Below are 17965 nucleotides of genomic sequence, written 5' to 3'. Positions count from 1 at the left end.
TTATCTAGTTCAGTTTCTTTCTTTCTTTCTGTCTTTCTGTCTTTCTTTCTTTCTGTCTTTCTGTCTTTCTGTCTGTCTCTTTCTTTCTTTCTTTCTTTTTTTTTTTTTTTGAAAGTAAAGTAGGATTTATTCAAATTGGAAAACTCCTGCCAGGGTGACAGAGAGGTGGGTTCCAAGAGAAGATCCTAAGGGCTGGCAGTAATGAGGTTTTTAAGTACAATCTTGGGGACCAAATTGTCGACCAATAAGGTGGGGACAAAACCAGCAAAAGACCTGATTTACAACCCTTTATCCTGTCTGGCTTGCTTATGATAAAACAAAAAACCACCCAGAAGGGTGGGGGAGGTAGTTCAGTTTCTTACATGTAAGCACTACTGGCTCAAAGACATAAAGTAAGTTTGCAGCTCAGTTGAGACTTGAACCCAGTTCAATCCTCTGATATTATATCATACTGCTTTTTCCCTATCACGATCTGGAAGCCAAAATTCAGTGTTTCAAATGAAACTTTGAAGAAGAGAGACCCAAAGAAAACGGAGACACTATACAGATGTGCATAAGGACACCATGGCTCAAAGTGACATCAGTCCTGACAGCTTGCTTTGCTAAAAGAGCTCTACAGTCTCTCTCTCTGGACTTAGCAACAGAGCCAAGTCATTTCATCCTCTGAGAGTCTGTTTCCTAATAAAAGTGTCTGAAAATAATTACACCTAGCTCAGAGTAGCAGGTAAATAAAACAATGTGTGTAAAAGAACATTAAGTGAATTCTGGTGTTTTCCCCTATTTACCACTAGGCAAGAAACATTCTCATCATACTTTGAATGTTTATATATTTGCTCACTAATGACCAGAAGGTAGAAAGAGGAGACAGCATGATTAGAAAGTGAACACGCTTGCATACAGAGAACATCTTGTTTTATGAAATGAATTGTGTAACTACATTTTTTCCACATAGTATCACTTGCTCGTTAGCCAAGACACTGAGATGGCTGAATCTCTGTTACTATGGAAAGCTCTGTTGTAGGGCTTCCAGAGGGAATGAAGTGGAGAAGGAGAGAGTTGTTGGAGGAAACCAGTCCATTGCTGGAATGATGACTGAAGAACCTGTCTAGAAATGCCATGTAAAAGAAGTGGGTCTGTCTGTCCATGTCTGTATGTCTCTCTTTCTCCTTTCTGGGCCATCTTCTCTCTAAGATTTATTTATTTATTCAAAAGAGTTACACAGAGAAGGAGAGGTAGACAGAGAGAGGTCCTCCATCCGCTGGTTCTCTCCCCAACTGGCCACAATGGCCGGAGCTGTGCCGATCTGAAGGCAGGAGCCAGGAGCTTCTTCTGGGTCTCCCATGTGGGAGTTGGGCTATATTTGACTGCTTTCACAGGCCATGGCAGAGAGGTGGATCAGAAGTGGAGCAGCCAGGACCCAAAGTGGCACCCATATGCAGGTGGCGGCTTTCCCTGCTATGCCAGAGCATTGGCTCCAAGCCATCTTTTCTTAAGAATCTAAAGTCTCAGGGCCGAGACTTACTTCACAAAGCAAGCAGCTCTCTGCTGTGGCCTAAGAAAGCAGTGGAAGATGGCCCAAGCCCTTGGATCCCTGTACCCACATGGGAGACCCAGAAGAAGCTCATGGCTCCTGACTTTGGATCAGCTCAGCTCCAGCTGTGCAGCCGTTTCGGGAGTGAACTAGCAGATGGAAGACCTCTCTCTGTCTCTACCTCTTTCTCTGTAACTCTTTTAAATAACTAAATAAATCTTAAAAAAAAAAAAAAAAAAGAATCTAAAGTCTCCAGAGAGACACAGAAGAGAACATTCAATAAACTTCTCTGGAAGCATCAGCCACATTGATATTTCTTATCAGCATGGTATACAATCAAAGAAATGCATGGCCAGCAATTCCTGGACACACTCTCAGCTCTTCTGCTCAACTACTCTAAGAGATTTACTAGTCAGAAAACAGAATTCTCTAGGCCAGAAGGTGAGAAAATCAATCTACTGCCTCAAGAAAGTCTGGCACACCAAGGCTTACTTTGTTTTAGCCTCAAGTGAACAAAATTGACTCCACTACCAGATCCGAGGTGCTTCACTTCTTGTTTCCACAAAGCTCTTATTTCACAAGGCATGCAGAAGGATGGCCATGAGTTTCTTTACAGACCCCAGGGTATTTGTTTCTTGCAATGTATAGAAGACTGATACTTTCATGAGCCAAGAAGTGCGTTTCCTCCTTACCCTGCCCCAAGTTCCTTCCATCTCAGTGCCACTATCCTAACCTACACAGCTTTCATGTCTTCCTCATCCACCACAGCCCATCCTCCATGGAGCAGCCCAAGAGACTTTTTAGATAACACATTTGTTGACATATAGTTCACATGCCAAAAAATTCACCTGGCATGATTCAGTGTTTTTTTAATGTATTCAACAGAATTGGGCAAACAGTACCATGACCTAATTTTAGAACATTTTCATTTTCTCAGAAGGAAGCTCCATACACATTTGGAGTCACATACCATTTCCCTTCCTCACCCGCCACATCCCGGCAACCATTAATCTACTTCTGTAATTTTTCTGTATTTGCATATTTTGAACATTTCACACACATGCAGATTATAATGCATAGTATTTTAAAGTGCATTCTTCCCTTAGCATAATGCTTTTAAGATACATTTTTGCACACATTCATTCCTTTTATTGCCAAATAGTATTTTATTTATGTATATATCATGTTTTATTTTCCATTTATGAGTTGAAAATTTGTTCTGCTACAACTTCTGTGCTATTATGAATAATGCTGCTGTGAGCACTCAGGAAACATTTTTGTGTGGACATATGTTTTCTATGTTCTTGGGGATAAATCTATGAGTGGAACTTCCAGGTCATATACTAACACAATATTTAACATTTTGAATAATTTGCAAAAAGCCAAAGTGGCTGCTGCATTTTATAATCTTGTCAGCACTATTTCTCCACATCCTGAATAAGATTTCCTATTGTCTGTTTTTAGATTAAAGCTATACCCATGGAGCAAACTGTTGAAATCCTTACTTAATGTATACTAAGCTGATCTTCTGTATATTAAGATAATCGAAAATGAATCTTGATGTGAATGGAAGGGGAGAGGGAGTGGGAAAGGGGAGGGTTGTGGGTGGGAGGGACGGTATGGGGGGGAAGCCATTGTAATCCATAAATCATACTTTGGAAATTTATATTCATTAAATAAAAGTAAAAAAAAAGCTATACCCATGAATATGAAATGATGTCTCACTGTGATTTTGATTTCCCCAATGATTAATGATGCTGATCATCTGAAGTGCTTACTGACCATTTGTTATACAGCTTTTTAGAAGTATTTATCCAAATCTTTAGGTTATTTTTAAATTGAATTATTTGTCTTTTTATTGCTGAATTATGTTCTTTTATATTCTAAGATACAAGTCCAAGTGATTTTCAAAAAGAGAAATCAGATATTATCACTCCCTTGCTAGTACCCTCTAATGGATTCCCAGTATGTTCACAATAAAATCCAAAATTTTCACTCTGGATTACAAAGTCCTACAGATTTGCCCCTGCCCACTTCTCCAATACATCTTGTACCCCTTTCCACTCAGGCAATGCAGTGTAATCAGGGTGGTCTGTTTTCTGGCCCGAAATGCAGCAAATTCATTCATGTCCCAGCACCATAGAATTAGCTGTCTCACCTGCATGCCTGGAATTCTTTTTCCTTGGATGGCACCTTCTCATTATTCAAGTCTCAATTCAAATGTCAACTTTTCAGATAAATTTTCCTGAAAATAAATTCTATCTCAAGAAGTTCTCCTTCCACAAAGAATCTTTTGGCAATGATTGGTATGTTGATCAGCTTGATTGTGGAAATGGTTTCATGTACATATAGATATGTATATCAAACATTTTCAAATTTTACACTTTAAATATGTGCCATTGTCAATTACACTTAAAAAGCTACTAAACAAAATTATCATCTCATGATCATACCTTGACTGCCACTATCTTATCATACTTTACATTTTCTTAGGCATAATTATTTTTATCTACAGAAATTATCCATCTGAAATTATCTTATTTCTTGATTTCTATGTTTACCTTCTGTCTCACTCCACCAGAACAGAAGTGCAATGAGGGAGGAGGAATATTTTTCATCTTTGCCACTGTTGTATCCTTAGCATGGCTTACAATTAGGTGTACAATAAATATTTGGCTAATTGAATGAATTAATTCAACAAAGGTTTAGAAAAGAGGCTCTGAGACAACAGGTAACTTTCCACACCCTCAGATTCCCAGACTTAAGAGGATGAGATGACGATTGTTATTTTCTTTACTAAGAGCAACTATCTAAAAAAAATCAAAATCTATCCTGGTTGGTCTCCACTATCATCATCATAAGTATCATTAGCATAAAGGGGAGAGTGATCCAACATGGGAAGTGAGATACTCAGCAGACTCATAGAATGGCAGATGTCCTAAATAGCACTCTGGCCTCAGAATCAGCCCTAAAGGCACTCGGATCTGGCTGAAAAGCCCATGAGAGTATTTCAGGCATGGGAAGCCAAGACACTCTGGCAAAAAGATCTCTGTGAGTGAGATCCCAGTGGAAAGAACAGGTCTTCAAAGAGGGAGGTGCCTTTCTCTGAAGGGAGGAGAGAACCTCCACTTTGACTATGACCGTGTCCAAACAAGATAAGAGTCGGAGAACTCAAGGGGCTTCCATAGCCTTGGAAACTCATGACTGGTGCATAGGGAGATTACTGATGCCATAAACAGGAGTGTCAATTTGTAAAGTCAACAACAGGAGTCACTGTGCACTTACTCCTCATGTAGGATCTCTGTCCTTAATGTGCTGTACACTGAGGCTTAATGCTATAACGAGTACTCAAACAGTATATTTCACTTTGTGTTTCTATGGGGGTGCAAACGATTGAAATCTTTACTTAATGTACACTAAACTGATCTTCTGTAAAAAAAAAAAAAAGAAATTATCAATTCCCAACTTGACTCTCACTGGGATTAAACATGACAATAGGTCTGATCTGATTTCATCATCATTTAAAAAAAATCATCTATTATTTTTCACTTTATGTTTCTGTGTGGGAGCAAACTGTTGAAATCCTTACTTAAGGTATACTAAGCTGATCTTCTGTATATTAAGATAATCGAAAATGAATCTTGATGTGAATGGAAGGGGAGAGGGAGTGGGAAAGGGGAGGGTTGTGGGTGGGAGGGACGGTATGGGGGGGGGAAGCCATTGTAACCCATGAGTCGTACTTTGGAAATTTATATTCATTAAATAAAAGATAAAAAAAAAGTATCATTAGCATTCATTTAGTCTGTGACAGTATTCTAGTATTTTATAAATACTCTCCCACTGGTAGTGGTTATTAGTTTTATAACAATACTATTAGAATATGATAGCATATAATAATCATACAGTACTATATAGTAATTATAATAAATGCAACACGGTACATAACTGTAATAGCAGTAATACAATAAAAATTGTTTAGCACTTGTCATTTGTCAGATGTAAGTGTTTTACTCATGTAATCTCACATATTTCTCACGATAACTTTATGAAGTAGGTATTCATTTATAGATGTGGAATTTGAGGTTAAGAGAAGTGAATTAACTGCTCAAAGCCACACAGTTGATAAGGACAAAGCTAGAACTCAAACCCCTGTCTGTCTCACTTCAAAGCTCAGTTTTTTTTTGTTTTTTTTTTTTTTTTTTTTTTTACTTTGTCACAGTGGTTCTTGAGACTTTCTACAATCCAATGTTACTTCAGCTTATGTACAAATCCCCAAGGCCTAAGGAAGATGTCTGCCTTGAGAATGATCTTACTTAAAACTCTGAAATGTTTTAGGGACAGAAGTAAAGAGAGGTGAAGCTAATTGCCTGAGAATAAAACCAGATATTTTAAGCAAGGAATTTTTACTTTATGGCAAACTCCATGACTAGCTTCATCGACATTTAATTGTCTCTATTTCTGATTATTCTCTGGAAGACCCTGGCTTTTACCTAAGTTGCTGGCCCTTGTTCCTCCTCTGCCTACTGGCTAAGCTCACCAGTGAAGATACGCTGACCATGACAGACCTGGGTAATTCTATTACCCTATAATATAATGCCTATAGTTGGGCATTTACCTTTGGTGCCAGGTGGTTGTAGGTTGTCTCCAGTCAAGGAACACCAGCCCACGGGGAAGATGTCTCGGGAATCAAAGCGGCACCAGTAGTCAAAGGCCCCTCGCCACCCATCAAAAGTGACAAGCACCTCCGAGCCCCGAACTTCCCCAATAGTGGCTGGGCAAATGAAATGAGGGTTCTTCCTGTCCACAGCTTCTAGCTTCATGCCCATTTTGAAGAAGTTGTGGGAAGGCGATGGTGGCTCCTAGATGAGAAACAGAAATACACAGACCTAGACACAAAGATAGAGGCTATGTATGCTAACAGACTGCTATCTCATTTGGATGAGTAAAAGTGACTGCTAGGGGCCAGCACTGTGGTGTAGCAGGTAAAGCTGCTACTTATGGGCACTGGTTCGAGCCCTAACTGCTCCTCTTCTGATTCAGCTCTCTGCTATGGTCTCGGAAAGTAGCAGAGGATGGCCCAAGTGCTTGGGCCCCTGCACCCACGTGGGAGACCTGGAAGAAAGAAACTCTTGGCTCCTGGCTTCAGTTCAACCCCGCTCCCAGTCACTATGGCCATTTGGGGAGTGAACCAGTGGATGGAGAACCTCTCTCTCTCTCTCTCTGCCTTTCTGTAACTCTGCCTTACAAATAAAGAAGTAAAAAAGTGATTGCTATATGAGATTTATAATGGAGGCTCAGTCATATTTTAAATATATTTTAAAGTATTCCAAAGTATTACTTAATTAATCCAAACATTTGATACCTTTGCTTTAGATTTTTGTTAAATAAATAAATTTACAGATAGAGTCTCCCTTTGTGCCCTTTCTCTCTCCTATTTCCCTTCTATCTACAACAGAGGTAACAACTACCCATATATTTTTATATCTTATTATATAAATACATATCCATTTGTATGCTTTTAAATTTTATATAAATGGTATTATACTATACACATTCTACAATTTTTTTAACATCATGTTTTTATAAGTTATTCACATTGATAAATACAGCTCCAGATCATTTAAACTATTAATAATATTCCATTATGTGTATACATCAAAATTTGCTCTTTCTTTTTATTAAGATTCATTTATTTATTTGAAAGGTAGAGTTACAGAGAGGCAGAGGTGGAGGTGAGGGGTCTTCCATCTGCTGGTCCAGTCTCCAGCTGGCTGCAAGGCTGGAACTGAGCTGATCTGAAGCCAGCAGCCAGGAGCTTCTTCCGGGTCTCCTGCGTGGGTGCAGGGGCCCAAGGACTGGGCCATCTTCCACTGCTTTCCCAGGCTATAGCAGAGAGCTGGATTGGAAGCGGAGCAGCCGGGACTCAAACCGGTGTCCATACGGGATTCAGGCACTGCAGCCAGAGGCTTTACCTGCTACGCCATAGCAGCAGTCCCACTCATTCTCTTTTGAAAGACATTTAAAGTTGTTCCAAATTGTTTACTACTTCAAAAAAGTTTTAGTGAACATCCTTGCACTGTTACATGCTTTACATGCAGGAGGGAACCAGGGATTTCATCTGAGTTTCCCATGTGGTGGTAGGGACCCAAGTACTTCAGCAATCATCTGGCACACCAGCAGGAAGCTGGCTCAGAAGTGTGAAGTAGCTGGGACTCAAACCACTACTCAAATTGGCACACTCCAATACGGGATGCAGGCATTAAACCACTGCACCAGAACACCCACTCCTATTCTTTCTTTTTTAGCTATTATATGCATTTTAATCAGCTTTTCAAGTTCCTAAGAAAAATCTTATGAGGATTCTGACTGAAATTGAAATGAAGTAATAGATTAATTTGTGTAGGCATATTCTTTGTTAGGTATAATAATTGAGCCTTCTGAAATGAAAAGACATGACAGGGGCCTGTGCTGTGGCAAGTAAAGCCACTGCCTGTAGTGCTGGCATTCCATATGGGCACCAGTTCAAGTCCAAGCTGCTCCACTTCCGATCCAGCTCTCTGCTATGGCCTGGGAAAGCAGCAGAAGATGGCCCTTGCACCTGTGTGGGAGACCTGGAGGAAGGTCTTGGCTCCTGGCTTTGGATAGGCACAGGTCCGACCATTGTGACCAACTGTGGTGTGAACCAGAGGATGGAAGACCTCTCTCTCTCTCTCTCTCTTTGACTCTCCTTCTCTCTTTGTGTAACTCTGACTTTCAAATAAATAACTAAATCTTTTTTTAGAAAAAAGACATGAAAGTCTTTTCCATCTGTTAAGATTTTTAAAAATATGAATGTCTTCTTTAATATAGATAACATAGAAGAAATAATCTTCACTATGTATGACACTGAACTTTTGCAATGGAAAAGGTTATCATTTATTGAAGACTTCTTAAATATGAACTTATTCTTAAACAGATTTTTAAATTTCCTTTATAAATAACTATTGTTTACTAATATGTTTTTCTAGGTATATTATCTAATTCTATTATTGGCCGGCGCCGCGGCTCAGTAGGCTAATCCTCCGCCTTGCGGCGCCGGCACACCGGGTTCTAGTCCCAGTCGGGGCGCCGGATTCTTTCCCGGTTGCCCCTCTTCCATGCCAGCTCTCTGCTGTGGCCAGGGAGTGCAGTGGAGGATGGCTCAAGTGCTTGGGCCCTGCACCCCATGGGAGACCAGGATAAGCACCTGGCTCCTGCCTTCGGATAGGCGCGGTGTGCCGGCCGCAGCGCGCCAGCCGCGGCGGCCATTGGAGGGTGAACCAACAGCAAAGGAAGACCTTTCTGTCTCTCTCTCTCACTGTCCAAAAAAAAAAAAATTCTATTATTATAAATGCCATTTAAAAATTTTTTTCAAATCATTTGTTCTTATTAAGTAGGAATAAACTAGTAATATATTTTGTATATTTTATAACTGCTTTAATTTGTGAACTGTACTTTAAAAAATGTATTTATTTTTATTTATTTTGAAAGACAGAGTTACCCAGAGAGGAAGAGAAACAGAGAGAGATCTTCTACCTGCTGGCTCACTCCCCAAATAAATACAGAGCCTGGAGCTCTATCTGGATCTCCCATGTAGGTGCAAGGGACCAAGCACTTGGGCCATCCTCTGCGGCCTCCCAGGCACATTATCAAGGAAGCTGGATCAGAAGTGGAGCAGCCAGGACTTACTGGTGCCCAGTGGATGCTGGTATCCCAAGTGGCAGCTCAACCTGCTGAGCCACAATGCCATCCCACTGTACTTTTTTTTAATCATTAGGTAGTGATCTCTTTAACACTTTTTAGAATCAAAGTCTTCTTTGTCTGATTTTAGTATAGTTTATATCAAATTAATTTTGATAAAAGCTTGCCCAATATATCTTTTATTTTCAACATTTTATGTTATTATATCTAAGCAGTGTCTATAGTAAATATCATATATTTAGATTTTAAACATCTATGTATTACTAAACTGATGAGTCTAAGCTTATTTCCTGTGGTAACTGATATATCTGAATTTATTAGAACCATCTTATTGTTCACATATCCATTTAACTTGATTTTTTTCTTGGATATGGGCAAATTTCAGTTTAATTGCAAAAACTTTCATTTACAGCAAAATCATGAACAACAGGAAAGCTGCCAACTTTGAACACAGGAAATATAAAATTCTTTTGCAATTCAGGTAGTACAGATAGGGGCCTTCCACAGGGAGCACAACCTCCCTTGTTTTCCTGAAGACAGACGTTTTCAAAGATGGCAAGGCATACTGGGAAAATCACACTAGTGGGAGGTACCTTGCAGAGGAAGAAAGAAAAACTCTTATCCATAATATAAGGTAAATATATAACAGTCATCCCACTTGATAAAGCAAGTAGATATTCTCTTTGGGTTAGGCTAAAAGTAGAACACTAAGTAAAAGGGGGAAACCAACTCCCATACAGTGCCAAATAAACCAGTTCCATCCCCAAGCATGGAGTTACTAACCTTGCTACCTGAGATTATAGTCTCAATATAGTCCATCAAGAAAGCCCATGACCAGCAAATACAAATGGTCATTGAATTTAAATCATAAAGGATAATAGGGAAACTCTTTTGTTATTTTTGTGTGTGTGGGTGTGCATGTGTATTTTACAGCAATGGTTACACAATCAACATTTCTGTTTTCATAAGGGTTTGCTCTATACACTGGATGGTTTAAGCAAAGTACTGTGTAATTTTTTGATTTTATTTTATACTTTGCATACAGATGGAGGGAACAGAGAAAAAGTATGACTAATCATTGCCTCAAAGGGTATAAAATCAGACTTCTGACTCAAGGCCCATCCATACATAGCTTGGGGCAGCTTCAGTGCTCTAATGGAGTCCCTTAGATTCCCACCCCTACAGAAAGAACTCTATAGCTAATCTATCACAGTGTTCCAGCTCAAGCAAATGTGTAAAATGATGGAAGATTTCAACTTAACAACCAAATTTTAAAATGTAGCATTTCAGCAGCAAGGAAATTTGGAGAGCTCATCTCAGCAGTCGAATTGCAGAACTACTGCTCAGATGTTTGAGAAGTCAAGCTGTTGGCTCTCAGCTCTACTGCCTCCCTCCCAGGCTTAGGCAGACACAGAAGGCAGTGGTGGCTCCTTAGCAGAGCCATTAACAGTGGTACCATAAAGTGGAGGTAACAACATTTCAGTGTTATTGCTGGTGATATAAACCAGGACATCAGAGGCATTCCCGCTACTGATGTTTTGGTAACAGTTTCAAACGCAGCTAATCAAGTAATGCTTCAGTCAAGATATTGCTGATAAGCAGAAGAATAGTCACAATCAAACAGGTAGGATTCACTGACATGATGTCATCCTTGCCGGGGAAATTAGGAGGCAGTTAACTTATGTATTCCTGAATAGATAAACAAGCACAGTGACTGTAACCAAGGTGTTCAGAAAAAAATCAAAGATCCAGTAACAAGAACAGGATGAGCCAGGCAGTGTGTTGTTTGAATGCCCATAAGTGGGCACTGCACATATCAGGGTCATGAGAAATTGTAGTAGTTATGCACATATATTGGTATTATATGAACGCAATGTTGCCTCCTAGTTCAGGACTCAAAGTGATATTGGTCAACCAACACGCTCAGTAAAATCTTCAGGACCACAACATTGATGATCAAATACCAGACGCAAGCAGTATAGGGCTGGTGCGGACGTGGCAGCACAGGCAGGCAGCTGTTGGGAGTAGAACTGCGTCTAGGAGGCAATTATCTTCATCATTCCGGCTTTGAGCGCAGTGACGCGAGCGCATGCCCAAGTCTGCGGGAACTTCGGCTGTGCATCCCTAGGCTCTGCCACCACCTGAACTTCTGGCCCACTCACTCACCCTCCTGCCTACCCAGCTCCGCGATCCCCTTGAGAGCTCTGAGTGGCTGTCCCAACCTAACATTGTGCTCTGAAGGTGGCCAACTTGATTTTCAGTGTTGCTTTTTTTCTCCTTCTCAGTCAGCTCAGTCTTCTTCTCCCTCTCCCCTCCATTGATTTAGAAGTTAAACATTCTACTTGAAATCTTTTGGTGGACCCCCATAAGATTTTAACTGCAGAGTTGATTCAACAAAGTCTAAAACTCATCTTTATTTCTAGTCCAAAAAATAAAAGAACTTGAGGATATTTTAAGTATTCTTGGCTTGTATAGATGTAGGTAATTTAGTTCTATATTGGTCACTTTTGGTCTTATAATTGGTAGACACAGTAATAGGCAGTGCTTGATTAGTTTTATTCAAATGTAACCAATCTCTTCCTTCACCATTGCTTCTAGCATCTTGTTCTTATTGCTTCTAGGCCTTTTGGCTAAGATCAAGTGTAACATCCTATTATTACTTTCTGGTTCAACTACCTTCCTCTTAAAATATATTTTTCAGTTGCTTTACTAGTTGATATTTAGTATCTACTTGCATTGGCTTTTTCTGGATTGTTTGATTTTACCTTAATTCTGAAACAATACTACAAATTGATACAGAATTCCAGGTGAATGACTACATTCTCTCAGTACTTTGAAAATATTATTTCATTATTTTTTGGCTTATACTGCTGCTACCAAGAAATGTGCTGTCAGCTAACTAATTCCTCTGAAGGTATTATTCTGTTTGATCCTATCCTCTCTTTTGACTTTAGTTTTCTTTAGTAAGACCATGATGTTTTAAGGTGTGTATCTGTCTGTATTTCACATTCTAGAGAAGTCTCAGTTATCTTTTCAATACTGCCTTTCTCTAATTCATCTTTCTAGATTTTAAGTTTACCATCTAATGAGTCTTCTAATATTATTTTCCTTGTTTCTTTTCCTAACATTTCCATCTCTTTTCTCTGTGTGCTAATATGGGGAAATTCCTTACACATTCTTGCAGTTAATTTTTTTTATGTTTAAGTTACATATATACCTGTTAATTTTTAATTTTAATGGTTTGAAACTTAAGCTTCATATCTAGGTGTCCAATTTAGTCTTTCTCTAAATCTGCCTTTAAAAAATAGTATTTGGACTTTTTCCACTTTTTAATCCTTTGTTTAGCTCTGTATTTTTTTTAATTTTTTAAAGATTTTATTTATTTGAGAGGTAGAGTTACAGACAGTGAGAGGAAGAGACAGAGATAAAGGTCTTCCTTCTGTTGGTTCACTTACCAAATGACCTCAATGGCCGGAGCTGCACCGATTCGAAGCCAGGAGCCAGGTGCTTCTTCCCAGGCTCCCATGTGGGTGCAGGGGCCCAAGAACTTGGGCCATCTTTTACTGCTTTCCCAGGCCATAGCAGAGAGCTAGATTGGAAGAGGAGCAGCCAGGACTAGAACCGGCGCCCATATGGGATGCTGGTGCCAAAGGTGGAGCATTAACCTACTGTGCCACAGCACCAGTCCCTGTAGTTTTTTTTTTTTTTTTTTTTTTAAGATTTATTTATTTACTTGAAAGTCAGAGTTACACAGAAAGAAGAAGATAGAAAGAGAGAGATCTTCCATCCATTGGTTCACTCCCCAAATGCCCGTAACATCCGTAGCTGTGCCAGGCTGAAGCCAAGGGCCCAGAACTCCCTCCGTGTCTCCCAAATGGGTGGTAGGGGTGCAGGTACTTGGGTCACCTTCTGCTACTTTCCCAGGCACACTAGCAGGGAGCTGAATCTCAAGTGAAGCAACCGGTCTTGAGCCAGCATGGGATGCCAGTTCTGCAGACAGTGGCTTTTCCTGCTATGCCACAACTCCTGTCCCATTTCATTAGTTCTTTAAGTCATTTTCAAATACTTAATTCATAATCGCTATATATTTCTATTATCTGAAAGTCCTTGGGGTTACATCTATGGACTCCCCATTATGCTAGGTTTGTTAAAGCGTTGGAGGGCTGTCTAGGTCTGGACCACGTGCTTATCTGCAGTGGTACTTCACTCTGATGCCTGCAGTGAATCAAATTCTCCCAATTTTGGGTTTGTTTCTGCCAGGCACCTAGAAATAGCTCCGTACTATTCTGGAGTACTAGACAGCATATGAACTGTATCTGAACTCCATTCTTGTGCTTGCCCAGAGTTCAGCAGAAATTCTTCCTATCAACACAATCATCTTGTCACTAAGGGGTAAACATTTGAGGGAGCTGATCTGGTTTTTATGCGGCAGTTTCAGGTTCACATCCTTGCTGAGCTTGGGTCCAAGGCCTCATCTGTGTCTTAACTGTGGCTGTAGAAAGACAAGATCCTCAGAATAGCAAAGCTCCTTTGGCAGCAGCAGGGTCAGTAGCTAAATTAACACTCTTAGTTTTCCATCTTCATTTTTGGCCTCTGAAGATTTTTCTACCTCAACCAAACGTTGAAAAGAATATTTGCTAATTCCCTACCACTGAACTTTGAGGTATTTTGTAGTGAAAGAGTTTTAAGTTTTCAGGTATACTTTTATTTTTTAAATTAGGACATTCTCAGAGTTTAGACTTAATTGGGATCATGGGCAAACCAAACTAGTACCCTTTACAGTAACTCTCACCCCATTAGAAAATTCAACTGGTAGCAGACTGTCTTTTCCCTGAGGAATGAGGAAGAACAAATACCAGGTTTGTGTCCTTGTTCTCCCACTTACTAGCCATATGATCATGAGCAAGTGCCTTAGCAAAAATACATTTCCTTAACTATTAAATGGCAATAATAATTATTTGTTCATAAAGTTGTCTATGGGTATTAAATGAGGTAGTCTCTTTTATTTCTCTACAGAACTTGAAGAATATAAGTAATGTTTCTTTAGCTTATATAACATTTATAGTTCTAATAAAAATATTTTAACTTAACAGCCCTGTGAGGTAGACTGAGTCCCATGAAAGGATCTAAGTTTAGCTTATTACTGACAGATGAGATCCCAAACCCAAGAATCCTAACTTACACTCTAACATATTCCTTCCATGATAATTGTTACTTTGTAAGGTACTAAAAATTCTATTAAATTAGTTTCTGAGAAGGTATCTTTAGGCCATAAATATAATGTGAACATCACAGGCTCAGTAACTGACACAATTTAATTTTCTCTGACCTTATGCAGCTTGGAGTTGGTGACACTGAAGCGACAGCATACCTTATGGAAAATCCTGATGGGAGCCATCTCTGCTCCATTTAGTGTCTTCAAAAGGAACATGGGCCAAGAGGAAGCATTCAATCGAAATCCTACAGCAAATATAATGGGCAAAAAATTAAAAATATGTTCAAAAGGTAACGGTGAAACCAAGTTCTCCCTTTGGAATTCAGCTACTCATGTAACAACCTCTGCTGTGACAGCCACAGAATCATGTTTAAGAGAAGAATGTTTAAGAGAAGAAATGCCTCATTAGACAGATGAGGAAAATGAGACATAGAAGGGGAATTATAACTTGTCCAACATAATGCTGAAAAGTTAAGTAGGAGTACAGGGTCTCCAAATCAAGTTCCCTGAATCCAAGACATTTTAGAGAATATTTGTCATAATGTCTAGAAACTTTCCTTTCTAAACACAAAAAGGATATGAGCTATGACTAACAAATACTTAGAAATGATCTAGACAGTGGAATGTGAAAGGGGTTTTTATCTCTTAAGAAATCAAACATGTAAACTGATAAATCCAAGATAATCATAGAAGTCAATAATTCTAGTTTATCTCAACCTAACACAATGTGCTCATATAGTAAACAGTCATTACTGCAGTTAGGCATTCCACTTAAGAGCTCCAAGTGTTTCTTTGAATTTGGCTTCAGATCTCCAACCTGGGATGACAAAATTTAATACTTCTTGATAGTCTCCTAACCTATACCAGTCTTATTTAATTACAAAGAGCACACAGGCTATACCAAAGCTGCAGAGTTGGAAATAACAACAGATTCTGATATTATTCAGCACAATACTGTGTGCTAGGTACCATGCCAATCACTTTTCATTGACTATCTAATTTAGTCATTAAGACAGCTGTAGCAGGTAGATACAATCTTCATTTTATATATAAGGAAACAGGCACAGAATTAAGTAAACTGCTTAAGATTTCAAATGACAAAGACAGGAATGACTCCAGGGCCTATAATCCTTTTTAAGGATTTATTTATTTATTTGAAAGTCAATTACACAGAGAGAAGGAAAGACAGAAGGAGGGAGGAAGAGGGAGGGAGGGAGGGAGGGAGGGAGAATCTTCCATCCACTGGTTCACTACACAGATGGTCAGAAGGCTAGGGCTGGGAGGGGCTAGGAGCCAGAGCCAGGAGCCAGGAGCCAGGAGTTTCTTCCAGGTCTCATGGGTGACAGGGGTCCAAATCCTTGGACCATCTTCCACTGCTTTCCCAGGTGCATTAGCAGGGAGCTGTATGGGAAGTGGAGCAGCCAGGATTCAAACTGGTGCCCATATGGGATGCCAAAGCTTTAGGTGTGGCTTTACTGGCATACAATGCCAGCCCCAGGAGCCTATACTTTTAACCACTATATCTAGGTAAAATGAAAAATGAAGAATTAGCTTTTAGATTAAATATTAATAACTATAATTCAATTCAAGGCAGAGGTAAGAAGAGAGAAAATGGAAATAAAAAGTTACCACACAATATGATTTAAACTTTTTTGTACCAACACTGGTGAGGCTAAGCTATCCTTCCGAAATTCAAAGGTTTCTTGGGACAGTTCACCCCTATCAACAATGGTGATAGTGAAGTGGATGCTCCTATCACTTAATAAAACTTTTATCATGGTGGCTGGCGCTATGGTACAGAGGGTTAGGTTGCTGCCTACAGTGCTAGCATCCCACATGGGCACCAGTTCAAGTCCTGGCTGCTCCACTTCCAATACAGCTCCCTGCTAATGGCCTGGAAAAGCAGTGGAGGATGTCCCAAGTGCTTGCGCCTCTGTACCCAGATAGGAGACCTTGAAGAAGCTCCTGGCTCCTGACTTTGGCCTGGCCCAGCCCTGGCCATTGAGGCTATTTAGGAGCGAACCAGTGGATGGAAGTTCTACCTACCTATAAATAAATAAAATAATTAAAAAAAACCCCTGCCATCACTTGCATTTTTTGCTTATTTAGCTTTTATTTTTCTAAAGATTTATTTATTTTTTGAAAGGCAGAGTTACAGAGAGGCAGCCGCAACAGCTGGAACTGGGCCAACCCAAAGCCAGGAGCTTCTTCTGGATCTCCCAAGCAGGTGAGGGGCCCAAGTACTTGGGCCATCTACCACTGCCTTCCCAGGCCATAGCAGAGAGCTGGATCGGAAGTGGAGCAGCCAGGATTCAAATTGGCACCCAGATGGGATGCCGGCACTGCAGGAGGCAGCTTTACCCGCTATGCCACAGCGCCGGCCCCACTTATTTAGCTTTTATTTTCTTTTTTGGAAAACAAGTCATCCTAACTCTGTGTGACTTGGTGGGGATGGGGTAACAAACAATGTCACTTAAGAGCATCAGATTCCCCTAGATCAGAGGGGTGTGTGTATGTGTATGTATCTTCCAAGTTGGGCAATTATTTTCTGACAGGACATAGATGTTGGAGGGGAGATTCTTTTGCCTCTTACTGTCTGGTTTCTACACAGAGGCCAGAATGCTAAGTTTAGGCTCTTTTAAAATTTTTATTTATTTGTGTATGGTGGGAGATCTCCCATCCAATGGTTCATTCCCCAAATGCCTTCATTAGCTAGGGTTAGGCCAAGCCGAAGCTGGGAGCCAGGAACTCTACCCAGATCTCTCATGTGGGTGGCAAGGACCCAAGTACTTGAGCCATCATATGTTGCTTCTCAGAGTGTGCATTAGCAGGAAGCTGGAATCTGGAGTGGAACCAGGACTTGAATCTAGAGACTCCAACATGGGGTGCAGGTGTCCCAAGAAGGAGCTTAATCACTAGGCTAAATGCCCACCTTGGGTTTATGTTTATGCTTAAAAAACAGAGACAAGTCAGATCACATCACTCATATGTTTACATTCACAACGCAAAATAAATCTAAACTCTTTATTCACATTTATAAGGCTTTCATGATCTCAAACTTATTTATTCATCATTAGTAATCTCATTATTTACTTTCCTGCCCCCTTTACTGTTTTTCTAAAAGATTATATTTATGGCTGGCGTCGCGGCTCACTTGGCTAATCCTCCTCCTGCAGCGCCGGCACCTCGGGTTCTAGTCCCGGTTGGGGCGCTGGATTCTGTCCCGGTTGCTCCTCTTCCAGTCCAGCTCTCTGCTGTGGCCTGGGAGGGCAGTGGAGGATGGCCCAAGTGCTTGGGCCCTGCACCCCATGGGAGACCAAGAGGAAGCACCTGGCTCCTGGCTTCGGATCGGCGCAGCGCTGGCCGTAGCGGCCATTTGGGGGGGGGGGCGGTGAACCAATGGAAAAGGAAGACCTTTCTCTCTGTCTCTCTAACTCTGCCTGTCAAAAAAACAAAAACAAACAAAAAGATTATATTTACTTATTTATTTGAAAGGCAAA

General features: G+C 40.3%; 1 protein-coding gene, 1 long non-coding RNA gene and 1 pseudogene across 24 annotated transcripts in view; 1 reads left to right on the top strand and 2 right to left on the bottom strand.

The window, feature by feature from the left end:
- The window catches only part of LOC103350211 (uncharacterized), a 72909-nt gene extending 57254 nt beyond the window's left edge, over nt 1–15655 (top strand). The window contains exon 3 of the long non-coding RNA XR_007924092.2: nt 14589–15655. This is a non-coding gene — a long non-coding RNA (uncharacterized lncRNA). The remainder of the gene's footprint in view (nt 1–14588) is intronic.
- Nucleotides 1–17965, bottom strand: part of SCMH1 (Scm polycomb group protein homolog 1) — a 232472-nt gene that overhangs the window by 78380 nt on the left and 136127 nt on the right. For 22 of the 23 annotated variants that reach the window (XM_051857880.2, XM_070078662.1, XM_070078671.1 and 19 more), the window contains 2 exons: nt 14622–14710; nt 6147–6390 (listed from right to left, as the gene is read on the bottom strand). In XM_051857880.2, coding sequence (XP_051713840.1) covers nt 6147–6390; nt 14622–14710 — 333 coding nt within the window. The remainder of the gene's footprint in view (nt 1–6146; nt 6391–14621; nt 14711–17965) is intronic. The other variant, XM_070078674.1, reaches the window with a different exon arrangement.
- Nucleotides 9330–14608, bottom strand: LOC103350210 (lysosomal-associated transmembrane protein 4B-like; annotated as a pseudogene).

Source organism: Oryctolagus cuniculus, chromosome 7 (assembly GCF_964237555.1).
Source record: "Oryctolagus cuniculus chromosome 7, mOryCun1.1, whole genome shotgun sequence".
In the NCBI taxonomy this organism is placed as follows: domain Eukaryota; kingdom Metazoa; phylum Chordata; class Mammalia; order Lagomorpha; family Leporidae; genus Oryctolagus; species Oryctolagus cuniculus.
The sequence above is the reverse complement of the archived record's forward strand: the minus strand, read 5'-3'. Positions and strand labels throughout refer to the sequence as shown.